The sequence below is a fragment of the Podarcis bocagei genome (genome assembly GCF_964188305.1).
Source record: "Podarcis bocagei genome assembly, chromosome: 13".
Lineage (NCBI taxonomy): Eukaryota > Metazoa > Chordata > Lepidosauria > Squamata > Lacertidae > Podarcis > Podarcis bocagei.
The window spans coordinates 40,175,514-40,191,096 of record NC_138138.1 but is presented as its reverse complement, the minus strand read 5'-3'; the positions used below and the strand labels follow the sequence as shown (position 1 = coordinate 40,191,096).

The window sequence follows — 15,583 nt, the reverse complement described above, 5'->3', positions numbered from 1 at the left end:
TAGATTATTAAAGATTATATATTCTTTTTGTGTTTATTGGAAGTGTCTTGTGCATTCATGTAAGTGCCATGAGAACTTCTGGAAAAGTGGCATAGAAGTATGCTGGCAAATGGTAACTGCTGCTTTCTGTGTCTAATTGCAGCCTCCCAAAGCTTCAGCAGAAGCAGCAAAATCTTGCATGACTCTTAAGAGTCACAGGCCTATAAACTGGTTCCACTTTTAGTCTGCACATCTTGGGTCAAATGTGACATCCAGACCTGCTGATGATGACCTGAAAGCAGGTCTTCTGTTCCATGTTGGGTGAGAGCCTGATCTACTTTTGCAGATCCTTTTTGCAGACGATACAGCTTATGCTGCAGGGGGCATTTCTTTCTGTGTAAGGAGTAGCCCTAGATGACTTCTCTGAATTCATTGTATAACCCTGTTCCATTGACTTTAGCCTGGAACCTCAAAACCAAACTTGAGAGGTTAAATTCTGTGCGCTGCTTAGTGAAGTGAGGTACAGCAGAAGGATGCCTTCCCACCCGCATTACTGCTGCCAGGCTGGCCTTGTGATTTGCCTTTTTGCTTTGGATTGTTCCCTGGGAAGCAACTGAACAATGCAAGGATTTCCTCTCGCTGACATGGCCTGCCTGCAGGCTTTTGATTTCCTTGTTTTTCTGTTCATTGGGTGGAGGAGGGGAATTGGTTCAATGAGCTCTGCCCATCCCAGAAGGTGAAGAGGCACCCCAAGAAACTTGTTTTGGCAAACAGAGTTTAGATGCACGTCGGTGCCCCCTCAAAAGGCAAAGGCCATGGGTCTTGTTTTTCTAATGTTCATCTAGCCAGCCTGGCCTGACCCATTCCCATAGGCAAAGACTCCAGGGGGTTACATCCAGCTGACTAATTTCAAGGACTAGGAATGGATCCGCAGTCCAGACATACAAGATGTTTTAGCCCATATGAATACCCTGCTGGTTCATTCAGCTGATGGAGGCCTGCAAAGGATCTCTGTGGAGTTTTGCAGCCTGCAGAGGTGGTATCCGGGGGTGGGGGGAGTAGCTGGCGCCAACTTTTACAGACCTCTTTCTTGCCTTTTGTGTTGAGCAAAGATGAAGAGTGCCCAGCCTGCCAGGGTGTGATTAGCAATAAGGTCAGAATAGTGGCTTATACCTGCATTAAGCAGAGACTCCAAAATAGTGAGGTCCCCCCTCTGGGAAGCAGGGTACCCATGTTGGGAGTGTCTTCCTTGGGCCAGGGTGGGAGGCAGCATGGCTGTCCACCTCTCTTCCCATTTAGTGTAGGGTCATATGTTGCAGCTACTGCAAGCGGCAAACACATTCTCCTGCTGAAGGATCTCTCCCGGGGAATTTAGGTTGGTATGTCTGGAAATTTGAGTTGTTTGATGTAGGGTTCAGAGCTAAAGTCTAGGCTGCCTGGATTTGTCTGTGTTCTCTTTCAGAAGCTTCAGCCTCTTGTACACTATAATGCCACATCAAGAAGTATGGGTCATCTTGCCATAGAATTTATTGATTGATTTAGAGCACTTGTACCCCACTCTTCAACCTAAAAGTCTCCTGGAGTGGCTTGCATACAATAGCTTGCAAGACAGCCCCTGCCTGCAGGCTTACAATCTGAAATGTATTTCTGCTCTCCCTCCCCCCCCCTTTTTTTTTATACTTCTATGCGACCGGCATCTTTTAATCTTAAAGACCTTGATTAAAATAAACTCCATAGATGTACCAATTGGGGCAGTGTGTTGCAGGTAAAACATTTCAACGTAGTGGCATGCAACTGTTTCATATGTGGATGGTTAGCTTTTAACATAAAAGTGTATGATGGAGGTGATATTTTCCAGGTGGTGAACAGCTCTGAGCACCTCTTTGAGGGCTAATAAGGATTAATCAACTTCTGTACTGTCCATGCTTCCTGGGTACAGGGTTATTGGTCTCTGGGCCCAGTTCAGGGTGATCACATTAGTGAGCCTTAAAAAGCTCAGGCCCCAAATCTCTGAAAGACTGCCTCCACCCCTTCCAAAGTTGTTGGGTGTTACAATCGACTGAGGGGGCTCCCTTGGTATCTTCATCCTCAGAATTGTGGGGAAGAGTGGCCCAGGAGAGGCCTTTCTTTGTGGCAGCCTCTAAATGGTGGGACTCCCTCCCCACAGAATTGTGTGCAACATCTTCATTGGACAGCTTTCACTGTATGTAAAAGACACACCTCTTTGCCCTGGTCTTTGTTTTTGGGGGACTGAACTTTTGTTGGATTTATACTGTTCTGTTCCGTTCAGAGAGGATTTACTATGTTGTTATCATTGCAATGGTCGTAACTGTTTTTATAACCATATATTATGATACTGTAACCCACCCTGGAACCGGTTGGAGAAGGGCAGGTATAAAATTTTAGAAATAAATAAATTACCTAGTCCACTTCTCCTGTACCAAGCCCAGTAAAATCTCAGGCAAGCCTCTCAAAAGTCTCATTTGCTACATGTCCCCATAAATTCCCTTCAGCCCCTCACAACTGACTGACCTCAGTTTACCCAAGAAAAGGAATGGGGAACCTGTGGCCTTCCAGATGGTGGTGGACTATTTAACTTCCATTATTTCTAACCATTGGCTTATTCTGATAGGGGTTTGGGTGCCAACAATCTCTGGAGGGCCACGTGTTCCCCATCCATCCCTGCTCTAGAAAGAATTGTTAAGGAAAGCAGCACAAGATAGCTAAATCACAAAAGCAACCTTGGAAGGGTTGGACTTGATTATTTCTTTTTGGTTTTGTTTATACATCCTTGGGAGTAATTGCCATCGAAGAAGTAGTCTTTAAAGAAGATCTTGTTAATTTCTCCCTCCTCCCTAACTTGACTTTCAACAAGAGCAGAAGGGAAACTAAAGCAAGAAAGAAGTTTATTAAACTGAGGCAATTCTTTGTGAGAATGAGGCTGCTGTACATGCAGGTCTTTGTCCACTGCAAGGGGAAGGTGGCACTGCGCATGCAAGACCATGGCGCTGAAGCATGTTCAGTCCTTCCACACTGAAGAGGGAAAACCCCGCAAGAACCTTCATCCTGTCATAGAAGGAGCAAGTCATGGAGGTTATTTTAGTTGGGAAAGCAGCAGGGACAAGTGTGCTCTGAGTCAGGGCGTATTGTATCTCAGGGAGATACTCCTGAGTTTTCTTAGGAAGAATTGGAGCCCGTAATTTATTTTCTAAAAGAAATTTTCTTGCCCGGGTATATTGTTGTGGTTAGAGCAGAAAAGTTGGAAAACTTAGTGATAAGCAAAGTTTCGGGTGCATGCAGTTCCCCAATTCAGTACATTTTCAGTTCCCAATTGAATGCTGCTGCTAGTTCAGCAGGAGCACAACACGAAGAAGAGAAACCGCTATATCTTCTCTGATCTCTATGAAGTCTCACCCCATTTGCTGGCATTGGTGCTCCCCCTTCCAAATTCTTCTCCTTGATTACCATTCTGCACCACTTCTCTTATTTTTGTGGGTGGGAACTTGCGACTCCTGGATTCTTTTTTGAAGGATGTCCTGTATGAGCAGTGACTAGATTGGATGCAGCTGTGGAAGATTCCCCATCCTGGCTGATTTAGCAAAAGAATGGGCCTTTTGTAGGGAGTCTGATATATTTTTATAACCTGCCTTTCTTCCACTAAGGAACTCAAGGCAACCTACATAAGGTCCTTAAATGCCCCTCCTCCGGTCCAGTCCCCTCACTGATCAGGCCTAGATATGTTTAGCTTCAGGAAGGTAGCCTCATTGTGTGTCCTATCAGACCATGTCTTACCCTCAGTGAGCTTGCTAACCTCTGTTTCCCCACCTTAGGAGAAGGGCAAAGGTGAAGCCCAGCCTCCTCCACGGCCGCCATGCCGTCTAATGCCCGGGCTGGCAGCTTGAAGGACCCTGAGGTGGCTGAACTGTTCTTCAAGGATGACCCCGAAAAGCTCTTTGTTGACCTGCGGGAGATTGGTCATGGCAGTTTCGGAGCAGTCTACTTTGTGAGTGTTGAAGGAGTGGGGCGGGGCGATATTGCTGGAATTGAACACACCCCTCTAGGCTCACTTAAAGCATGCCCTCCAGCTCCTTCTTACTCATTAGCATCACACCACTTTGCCCTCCCTGTGGAGAAGATTACTAGTTATAACCTCTGCATGTATGCCCCAGGTTTGGAAACGGTATGCTCCTGAATTTCAGCTGCTGGGGAACAACAACTAGAGAGGGCTGTTGCCTCCCCCCACACCCCTTATGCGCTAGTTGACCACTGTGGGAAACAGGATCCGGAATGAACTGACTCTTGGTCAGATTCATCCAGGCTTCCTTTCTCGTTCTTATGAAATGGGTTCCTGTTACTCCCAACATGCCTCTGTCCAGTGGACATCTCTGGGTCTGAGAATGCCCTCTTGATCTGCATTACTTGTACCCTCTTGATCTGCATTACTTTTTCCAGGCAGAGAAGCCAGCCTCTGCTCAGCCCTCTGAATCAACTGCCTCTGAATCTGGCCATTGCTCCCCCCCCCCAACAGTTTCCTGACACTCTGTTCCTTCCACAGGCCCGAGACATACGTAACAATGAAGTGGTGGCCATCAAGAAAATGTCCTACAGTGGGAAGCAGTCTAACGAGGTTTGTGCTTCACCCCTCTTCTGACAACACTAGTCGCAGCTGGCCTGCCAGCAGACCTTGGTGATTAAGTTCCCTTGGTCTCTAGACCAACTGAGAGTTCCCTGGATCCGTTGGGCTCCGTCCCATTCTCCTTTATCTGGAATTCAGGCTTCTCCATGCTCAGGCTTCCTTTGTGTATCTTCCAGAAATGGCAGGATATTATCAAAGAGGTGAAGTTTCTGCAAAAGCTGCGGCACCCCAACACCATTGAATACAAGGGCTGCTATCTACGGGAACATACAGCATGGGTAAGATAAAGGGGAAGCTGCTCACATTAACCTTTTGGGCTCCAGGAAGATTTTCTGATTTTTGAACGATGGAGGTTTTGGATGGGTGCAGGAGGGGTCTGAGTGGTGGTTGGGTTTCTTGCTTAGGTTAAAGAGCAAGTATGGATCTTACAAAAGAGAGAGAGAGAGATTTTCACAAAGCAAAATTCATTCATGGAAGTGACGGCCACATGATGTGGTTGTGGCTTCTGCTTTAAGATGGCTTTAGAAAGAGGGGGGGGGCAGGGCTAGGCAAATGCATGGAGGATAAGACTATCTATGGTTGTTAACCATGATAGCTAAATGGAATCTCCATGTGTAGAATCAGTATACCTCTGAATACCAGTTGACAGGAGGGCAACAGGATGGGAGGGCAGTTGCCTTCTGACCTGCTTATGGGTTTCCTGAAGGCATCTTGTTGGCTGCTGTGGGGAACAGGATGCTGGACTAAATGGACCTTTGGTCTGATTTAGCAGGGGCTCTTCCTATGTTCTTAAGTGAATCGGAAGTCCCAGGTATGTAATGGTTTGGGGGACTGGTTGGCAGGTGGGGTTCAGAGGAATGTTCTGCCCTGTGCTAATTTCCTTCCCTGCCTTCTCACCCCATCAGCTGGTGATGGAGTACTGCCTGGGCTCTGCCTCGGACTTGCTGGAAGGTGAGTACCCAAGACCACGTGAGATGGGTAGATATTCTGTATCCCTTTTTCCTACACTTATATGTGATGCTCTCTCCTCCCTCCCATGTTTCCTAGTGCACAAGAAACCGCTGCAGGAAGTAGAGATTGCAGCCATAACACACGGTGCCCTGCAGGGGCTTGCATACCTGCATTCGCACAACATGATCCACAGGTGAGATGAGCAGTCCTGCCCTGTGTGCCCACGTCTTCCCATGCTGTTTTTAGGCATAGTCCACAGGAGCCTGGATGGCAGAATGGCCATGTCCCTATCTTACCATGAGGGTGCAGTCCTTATGGACCCTTCTGATTTTAAATTGAATTATTTGCTACTTTTAACTGCCACATCAAGGCATATTTGCATTTGATTCATGCAAGCGATTCCTGTGGGGTTTTCAGCACAGAGACAAAAAATAAACTTTATGTATGAGCTGAATGCAAACTTCAGAGAAACTGCTTGAAACCTCCTGCATTGTAAGGGCACAATATGGCCTTGAAGCTGCTGCACCATAAAATCTGTATACTTCCTCCCACTTTACATCTAGAGAAATTGTGGCAAATGGCAGATTTTGGTTTAAAACTGCAAGGTCAGACAGTCTGGCTGTGTTCATATATAATGGTAAGCCATGCTTTGTTTTAACTAAGATTTATTCAACAAACCATGGGTTATCTTTCAGGCAAGCAAATAAGCCAAGAGTTTCTTTCTCTGAAACTTGCTTTGTTTTCCAGCTGTTCTTACCTCCTGCCTCCATAGTTTGACCACTCCACCCTCAATGCTCACTAGACAACCCATGGTTGAGCAAGGAGATAACACCAAACCATAATTAGCCATGGTTTCACATCATGGTTTGTTGCCAGAAAACAAGCCATCGTTAGTCTGCTGGTGTGGATTTGGACACCACACTTTGGCTAAACAATCAAAGGCTTCCTGCTGTTTGCAAGCCAGGTCTCTGTGGCTCGAGTTTCTCTATCTCTATCCTAACTTGTATATTTAGTTGCTCATGCCCTTTGCATGATCCACAGACAGGATGACAAAGCCCCCACAGTATAATTTGCAAGCCGTTGTTTATTGGGTTCTAGCACATGTCAGGGTCCACATGAATACGTTGGCATGTGTTGGGTGAGTGGGACCATGCATGCCATCAGGCCCTTTTCCACATCTCCAATGCCTCATCCTTGCACGCATTTATTTATTGCATTTACATCCCACTTTTCCTCCAAGGCACTCAAGGTGGCGTAGTTGGCTCTCCCTCTCTCCATGTTATCCTCCTAAGAACCCTGTGAAGGTAGGTTAGGCTGAGAGACAGTGACTGGTCCAAAGTCACCTAGCAAGTGGTATGCCTGAATGAGGATTTTACACCTGTTCTCCCTGGTCCTGATCCAATACTCTAACCACAAAACCCCTCTGGTTCTGCTTTAGGACTGAAGCAGAAAGCCTTCTGTTTACACGTAGGCCCCCTCTGTGACTTAGAACTATGTGCGATCTGGTAATAATTGTGCAAGAGGTTGGCCACTTGAATAAGGCTAAGCAGTTCACCCTAAGCATCTCCCTCTAGCCCCCCCCCCCCCGCATGCAGTTTTCAGTGCACACATCTCCTGCCACGATTCCATCCTCCTGCTTTCCCTCCCGCTTCTCACATTTGTTTTCCCTCTCTGCCCACCTTCCAGTCCATGGTTATCTCTACTCCCACGTGCAGTTCTTAACCACTAAGCTTTGCCTTTTCCAGAGATGTGAAAGCTGGGAATATCCTGCTGACTGAGCCAGGGCAAGTGAAACTGGGGGACTTTGGCTCGGCCTCCATCATTGCTCCTGCTAACTCCTTTGTTGGCACCCCATACTGGTAAGAGAGCAAGAACTGGATGTTTGTGTGACCCGGGAGACAAGCGGGAAGATCTGTGGCAAGAAGCAATTGTAGGCCTCACCCTTCATTAGGAGAATAGTGTTTGCGTGAAAACATGGCAGGGCAAATTGGGAGTGAGGTTCGATGTGCACGAACTTGGTTCCTTAAAAAGCAAAGAGAATTTATTGGATTTGATAGGGCCTGCATTTTCTGGTGGGAAGAGTTAGAGATGTTGAGAAGTAGAAAAGCAAAGTGGTACTGCATGGAATTAGAGGGTTGCCCTTTTTTGCAGATAAAATGCCGTATATCGGGGTGGCTCTGTAGATGTTGTTGCTCTCCAGCTCCCATCATCCCTGACCGTTGACCTGGCTGGCTGGTGCCAATGGGAGTTGTAGCCCCATGACATTTGGGGACGCTACATTCACTACCACCCCAGCTATAGATTCTTAACAAGCTGTGAATCATGATCTCAGGCCACTGTGCACTGTTCCCTTTCCAGGATGGCTCCCGAGGTGATCCTAGCCATGGACGAGGGGCAGTACGACGGCAAGGTGGATGTCTGGTCACTTGGCATCACGTGCATCGAACTTGGTATGGGATGCCTTCTTAGGAATAGAGAAGGTGGTGTGCTCCAAGGACCTCCTTGCCCTAGCAAGCTTGGAGCTGCCAGAGTTCTTAAGGTGGGGGAGGCAGGAGGGGAAATGTCTTGGGGGAAAGTGAAATGCCGCTGTTAACATCAGTGTCCCTGTATCCCCAGCGGAGCGCAAACCACCCCTCTTTAACATGAATGCTATGAGTGCCTTATACCACATCGCCCAGAATGATTCTCCGCTGCTCCAGTCCAGTCACTGGTAAGAATTCCCCCAATTCATGTGTTTATGAAAATTAAGGGCATTCTAGGACCTTGGAAATCGGGATTGATGGGTTTAGAGCTGGGACCAGTGACAGAAGCTGAGGTTGGAGTTGGAAAGAAGGCAGGCCTCCTGGATTGCTCTTTCTTTACCTCTTTCAGGTCTGAATATTTCCGGAACTTTGTGGATTCGTGCCTGCAGAAGATCCCCCAGGACCGCCCAACCTCTGATGTGCTGCTCAAGGTACTGCTCAGCTCAGCTGCACCCCTGAATAGGGGCCTTCTGTCTCCTCTAGCCGTAGTCCACTTATGTCTCTGAAACTTTGGTCACAAGTGACAGTGGGACAGTGAAAGTGAGGCTGAGGGCAGAAGAAGAAAGCTGTTTTTCTATTAGAAATTTCATTGAGAGGAAAACAGATGCCGGGGACTGCCAAGACGTGAAATTAGCTAGGTAACATGGGGTGGGGGGTGTAGGTGGAGAGTTGTCACGTGGGATCAACCTTCCTAAGTAACTCCCTTCAACATTGTTCCCCAAGATACAACTATACAAATCTTCCCCATTGTTTTTCATTGTTAAAAAGATGCTCCACCTGTGAAAAATAATGTTTAAATGTTTTGGTCAAAGTATTTGCGGTTTCTCATCACTTTGATTTACCTCCCAGACAAGCTGAGAGTGCACTGTGTACATTAGTTTGAGTCATTGGTGGAGCAAAATTGATCCCGTTAAAGTGGATTTGTGAAAAACTTGCTCTGGAGTACCATTTTCAACCAACCTCGTGGTCATTCTTCCCCAGCATCGCTTCCTCTTGAGGGAACGTCCCCAGACAGTTATCATGGACCTGATCCAGCGAACCAAGGATGCTGTGCGGGAGCTGGACAACCTGCAGTACCGCAAGATGAAGAAAATCCTTTTCCAGGAGGCACAGAATGGCCCAAATGCAGAGGCACCAGAAGAGGAGGAGGTTAGTGGTTCTACCTGGTTACCCAAGGCAGCTTCTTCCCTGCTCCAGCTTCCTCCCCAACCTCTTACCCTCTCTACGTTGCTCTAGGAGGTGGAGCAGTTTCTCCACCGTACAGGCACCATCAACAGCATGGAGAGTAGCCATTCGGTGCCCAGCATGTCCATCAGCGCTAGCAGCCAGAGCAGCAGCGTCAACAGCCTGGCAGATGCCTCCGATGACGACGATGGGGCTGAGATTGCCATGATGCAGGAAGGCGAGCACACAGTCACCTCCAACAGCTCCGTCATCCATCGCCTTCCGGTACAGGATACATGTGCTTTGGGAGTGGGAGGGTCTGAATGATAACAGCAGGGAGCAGAATTGAGTGGGCTTGGGGAACAAAGTCACTTGTGCCTTTCCATGATCAGAGCCCAAAGAAGCACGGAAGCAGGCACACTGAGTTGCTGCTGTAGTGAAGGGCAAAATTTAGGGAGCAGCTCCGGTTGGATGGGAAGCGCCAGTTGCCCTGGCCTTCCTCAAGCTCTCCCATGCTGGTGGGTGGCGGTAGGAGGTGGTAAAGATGCGGGAATCGCAGGTTGGTCCTGCCCGGGTGGGTGAATTGTGGGAGTGGCCCACCTCTGAACGTGGGTTGGATTCGCACAATATGATAGGAATGGTGGTGGGGAGCAAGGCAGACCAAAGAGTTTGGATCTGCGGCTAAAGCATCCTTAGCTCTGAACGCCTATTAGGCCCATTGCTTCACAGCTAACCTCATCTTAAGCATAGATTTATCCCACCTTCCCCACTCTGCCCAGAAACCAATGGTTGTAAAGGACATACCTGACAACCTGGGATTTGGGGGAATTTTTCCTGTACGAATTAAGCTAATTTGCATAGGCTCATATTCCATTGGACAGTGTTCAGTTTGCATCATTAGAAAATGTTCTGATGCCCTCCACATGTCATTGGACCAGTTCCCATCATCCCTGACCATTAGACATGCTGGCTGAGGCTGATGGGAGTTATAGTCCAAGAACATCTGGAGGGCACCTTGTTGTCTACCCCTGCCCTAGAGAGTGATCTGTTTCCACATGCTTATTTTATTTGTATTTACTGTGCACAATGCTTTGAAATTGCCACGCTTGCTTGCCTAATAGTTGTATTTGCAATTGGCATCCATTCATTGTTAGTAGTAAACCTGTAGGACAGAAAAATTTCCATGGAAGAATAAAACATTAATTTCTGCCTCACCAAGGCAAATTTAAGCCCAATGGAGCCACTTCCCTCCTCACTGGATGGGGGAATTAAATTGTGTCCCACCCAGCCTCACCCAGCTGTGGCGCTTTCTCTTGACCCAGGTCATCCAGCATAAAGAGAGGTGGGCAGAGAAGGTGTTAGAACCGTGTAGGTTCTGCATTTCTCACAGGCCTGTTTTGGTGCTTCTCAGGGCCACGACAACCTGTACGATGACCCATACCAGCCTGAGATGGAGCCCCAGAGCTCATCATCAGCTGCCCGGCGCCGTGCCTACTGCCGCAACCGAGACCACTTTGCGACCATCCGTACAGCTTCTCTGGTGAGTGGAAGGTGAAGTCATGTTTGGACAAAGAATAATCCCCCCCCTCCACCAAACCAAGTTCAGTCTCTTCATTGTTCATGGCCCAGCACCTTGTTTTTATGCGGAGGCTGCAGAAACTGCAGGGTTTACACAACTTCTTCCAAGTAGTAGGCTCTGCTTCCTCCTGAATCCTCATTTCTTAAGATGAGATGGGATTCTTGCTAGCTGTATAAAAAATGAGAATTCATGTCCTGCAGAAGTATTAAGGACTCAGGATGCAGCCCCCACAACCTGGCACCTTCCACATGTTTCATGCTACAACTCCCAGCAGCCCCAGAGGGTGCCAGGATGGAGGGAAATTGGCCCCAAAGTGACCCATTTAGAAAAGGATTCCGGGGGGAAAGATTTGTCATAGACTATTAACATCTATTGTTGTTCTTAGGTACAGCTTCCTATTGTAGGAAAGGAGCAGAGGGAGAATCATGGAGACCTAGAAGTCCCACGTTCAATACTCTTGCCTTTTGGGCATTTCCCCAACACACTTTGTAACCAAGGGAGGCTAGGAATGTTCTGTTGGAGAGAAATAAAGGAAGCTGTTTCTGTGTTGGGCTGCCGAAACTTAAGCAATGGATTGATTCCTTAATTGATTGATAAATCTAATATATGAACAAAAAAGTAGCTCCAGAGAGCCACACCATTTTTGATTATAATGCACATGGTGCAACAGGCACCGTCTTAGAAGAGGGAAGTCTCAGAGAGGGAGTGGGGTGCAGCTGTGTGCCAAACCTTGGAGTCTCGTGGAAGAAAGAGGGGTGTCAATGTGATAAAGTAAAAATAGGGTAGTGTCTGCTACCTGCAACTTTATCAGTACCTATAATAATTTAAAAGTTCCAGATTTAATGGTTGGTGGTTGATAAAAATGGATTAATTGACAAGATGTGGCAGGTCCAGTTCTCAGATAACAGGCTCTTGTAGGCAGGGTGTTGAGGATGGCCCAGGAAAGGGTGGTGCTGAGCTTCCCCCTCCCCCTTAACAGGATGCAGCTCTAATTCCGGAGTAAGCACACAAGCAGTGGGGCCTGCGAGAATCAGGGTTGCCTAACTTTTACCTCCTGCCGCCCTTCCCCAGGTGACTCGCCAGATCCAGGAGCACGAGCAAGACTCGGCGCTGCGGGACCAGATGAGCGGCTACAAGCGGATGCGGCGCCAGCACCAGAAGCAGCTGCTGGCTCTGGAGAACAAGCTCCGGGCGGAGCTGGACGAGCACCAGCTGCGGCTCGACAAGGAGCTGGAGGCCCATCGCAGCAACTTCTCTGCTGAGGCTGAGAAACTGGCCAAGAAGCACCAAGCTATATTTGAGAAGGAGGTGAGCGCTAGGGTGGGGTGGCCTTGCCAGAGCCAGGGAGATTCTGTTGGAGACAGGTGCGATGGCTCCAAGCGGCAGGAGGAAGGCAGAGGAGGAGCTCCCATAGGAAAGTGGAGTTCCTCAGGCTGTTGAATAACCACATGCTCAGCACCGGCTCCTGGTTTTGGGGAGCCATTACCCAGGACAGGTGGGGTGTTCTTGCAGCAGTGAGCCTTGCTCCTTGCCACCATCATCACCAACCGCTGCTGTTGCTCCTCCTCCTCTTCATCTTTGCTGCCACTCGCTTGACTGCCAGGCAGTGAGCCAAGGAGAGCAAGTAGGCAGTGTCATTTGTGGATCCTCCTTTGCCTACACCTGGGCCAGGCTGAGAGTCAGTAGGGAAGAGCAGGCGCAGGGGTTCTTGTCAGCGGACCCCCTGGAACGGTGCCTAGACCCTCTGCAAATGCCTGGCCTCTTGACACTGGTCCTGTGTGTGCTGGAGGGGTGCGTTAAAAACCAGCCACGATGAAAAGAGTGAAGCTCCTCCTTTTTGGTTTCCCTTTCATTCTGACCAGATTACTTGGGGTGGTCCAGGCTTGTTGCTGAGAGGGTCTCTTCTTTGGCTCCTGTTATAGCTGTGTCTCCCTTCCCTTCTGGCCACATTAGCTGTGACCTTGTAGCTCAGTGCTTTGGGATCATTTCAGTGTGCTGCTGCTGCTGCTGCGGGGATCGGTTTTCCTCTTAAAAGCAGATACTTTTGCTTATGGGGAAGGGCCATAGATCAGTGGTGGAGCTTGCCTTGCATGCAGAAGGTCCCAGGTTCAATCCTTGGTCGAGACCCCTGCCTGAAATCCCAGAGAGCCAGTGTAGACAATACTGAGGTAGATGGACCAATGGTCTTGACTCAGTCCAAGGCAGCTTCTTAAGCTCCTGTGTTGGCATTAGAGGACATCCAGCTTCGACAATAGCCAGGCCTGAATGCCCTGCTTCCCTCCCTCCACCCAAACACATTAAAAATGGTGAGTTGAAAACCATGCCAACGGTGCAAATTTGCCTATTTCTGCTAGACATAGGCAGGCTCTTTGAGACTCCAACTCAGTTTCCCACTCTGGCTTTGGACGTTCTGCCAGTTTGCCCACACCCCCATACTGGCAATTCCCTTTTCTTTCTCCCACACTTAAAATACTTTCCTGTGCTTGCATGGAGTTACGCTACTACACACACAGCCATGAGCGTGGCCAAGCTGTCTTCATCCTTCCTTTGTGGGTGAATTTCCTTTCTTTCTCTCTCACCCATCCCCTGTACAGGCAAAGGCAGCCCTGGCTGAGGAGAAGAAGTTTCAGCAACATATCTTGGGCCAGCAGAAAAAGGAGTTGGGCAACTTGCTGGAGTCGCAGAAGCGGCAGTATAAGCTACGCAAGGAGCAACTTAAAGAGGTACCTGCTTTTAAGAGGAGCAAAGCAGGCAGGGGGGGGAGGGGGAGGGGTCACACCCGCTTGGCAGCCTCCTTTTGGAAAGTTCCTGGTTTCTCATCCCAGCCTCCGTGTTTCCCCCCCTTGTGCTGTCTTCCGATTCCATCTGTAACTGGGAATCCTGTCATGGATGGGTGAGGGATGTGCGGCCTCTGAATCTGACACTGCTAAGTTCTGGTTCAGTCTGTGGTACTACCGCCTGATAATTCAGGGACCTGAAATTAGAGTCCTTGAAGGAGCTTATTCAGGAGTCAATCGTACAGTCTTTAGGGGGGATGCATATAAAATATAAATTTTAGAATGTCAGGGGCATCACATACCCCACTCTGCAGCAGGGAATACTCAAGAGTTGCCTCAATGCTGAAAATTCTCGTAGTTCCCTGCAAGCCATGGCCGACTTCCTGCTTGTGAAGAGTGAGCTAGTGCCCTAGAGCTGTTTCCTTGAGACTGAATGAGCGGCTCTTCTCTCTCTTTGGTGGGCAGAAGCCCACCATGGGAAACGTTTGGCAGAGGCTGGACTTCCGGCAGTGCCTGCACTCCTCATTCAGTGAGAACAAGAGGAATGAATGATCCGCTCAAATGAAGGAGCAGTTAGAGAAAGTTTAGCAACGAGTGTATTCTGTGGAAGTTCCTTTGGGACTCTGCAGCTGGTCTGCACCCTCACTCTCCATCCATATATTCGCCAGCTGCACTCAGATGTTCTTTAGCCAGCTTTATACCCGGGTGTAGGGCAGTAGTGGGGAACCTTTGGCCTGTGGGCTACATCAAGCCTGGCTGGAGGCCTTAGCTGGCCCATAATGCCATTCTTCCTAAACCACAGCCACCTGGCCCACATTTGATGTCAGGTATTGGGCAGGTAAAGATGTGGCTGCAAAGGTACAACCAAGAGCCCTAAAATGCTCTTCTGGTTGTTCCTTGGCTCACATCCAGTAATTCCAAATTTGGCCCATCCTTGCCAGAAGTGAGCATTGCAATTGGCACCAACCAACACTGATTTGAACATCCATCAGTTGTGCTCTGGAGTTCCTGGTCAGGAGCCACCAAGCGCAGCTGATCCTTGCCCAAACAGAGGGTTGCAACCAGGACCAATCAGTTGACCAGCACTGACTGCAACCCGTGCTGGGATTGGCTGCAGGGATCTTCCTTTGCAGCCCAGCTTGAGGAACATAGATCTTCTGCACTGATGGCTTGAATCCCAGGCTGGGCTGCCAAGGAGTTCAGGAAAGAAACAGGAGCACGCTTAGAATGCACCCCGCTTTCTTTGTAGCTAGGTCACCATGGTGACATCAGATGATTGACAGGTGGGTGGACCCGTCAAGGTGGCCCACGGTGGGAGAGCCCAAGCTCCTTTCCGCCAGCCAGATCCTCTTCTCCGCCCATGCTGTGTAGGAGGAGATACTATCATACTTCATTGTGTCCCCTTTCTCATGACTTTTTGCTTTCCTCTCTCAGGAGCTGCAGGAGAATCAGAGCACACCCAAGCGGGAGAAGCAAGAGTGGCTGCTGAGGCAGAAGGAGAACATGCAGCACTACCAAGCGGAGGAAGAAGCCAACCTTCTGCGCCGCCAGCGGCAGTACTTTGAGCTGCAGTGCCGCCAGTACAAGCGCAAGATGCTGTTGGCCCGCCACAACTTGGACCAGGACCTGTTGCGAGAGGTGAGAGGATGGTCTCACGGGAGGGCCAGGGCTTCATGAGGGGTTGTTTTGGTGAGGAGGTGTCACCACTCCTGTCCCAGAAGGACAGACATTGCCAGGGGGGGTCTGGGTATCTGCCCCAGGGAGCCAGCAAGTACGATGCAGCAGGATGTGGAGCAGCCCAAGAACAGGAGCTAATAATATTTGTACCCTGCCCATCTGACTGGGTTGCCCCAGCCACTCTGGGCAGCTGCCAACACAATAAAACAGGGCTGCCTTCAGGTGTCTTCTACAAGTTGTGTAGTTCTTTATCTTGACATCTGATGGGAGGGTGTTTCACAGGCAGGGTGCTACTGGC

General features: G+C 49.0%; 1 protein-coding gene across 2 annotated transcripts in view; it reads left to right on the top strand.

The window, feature by feature from the left end:
* Positions 1 to 15,583, top strand: part of TAOK2 (TAO kinase 2) — a 38,010-nt gene that overhangs the window by 6,458 nt on the left and 15,969 nt on the right. For both annotated transcript variants that reach the window (XM_081168826.1, XM_081168825.1), the window contains exons 2-16: positions 3,810 to 3,982; positions 4,535 to 4,606; positions 4,792 to 4,893; positions 5,521 to 5,566; positions 5,663 to 5,759; positions 7,312 to 7,425; positions 7,925 to 8,016; positions 8,183 to 8,276; positions 8,438 to 8,519; positions 9,070 to 9,237; positions 9,325 to 9,537; positions 10,664 to 10,792; positions 11,903 to 12,139; positions 13,426 to 13,554; positions 15,043 to 15,246. In XM_081168826.1, the coding sequence (XP_081024952.1) occupies positions 3,851 to 3,982; positions 4,535 to 4,606; positions 4,792 to 4,893; positions 5,521 to 5,566; positions 5,663 to 5,759; positions 7,312 to 7,425; positions 7,925 to 8,016; positions 8,183 to 8,276; positions 8,438 to 8,519; positions 9,070 to 9,237; positions 9,325 to 9,537; positions 10,664 to 10,792; positions 11,903 to 12,139; positions 13,426 to 13,554; positions 15,043 to 15,246 (1,911 nt within the window). In that variant the 5' untranslated portion in view covers positions 3,810 to 3,850. The remainder of the gene's footprint in view (positions 1 to 3,809; positions 3,983 to 4,534; positions 4,607 to 4,791; positions 4,894 to 5,520; positions 5,567 to 5,662; positions 5,760 to 7,311; positions 7,426 to 7,924; positions 8,017 to 8,182; positions 8,277 to 8,437; positions 8,520 to 9,069; positions 9,238 to 9,324; positions 9,538 to 10,663; positions 10,793 to 11,902; positions 12,140 to 13,425; positions 13,555 to 15,042; positions 15,247 to 15,583) is intronic.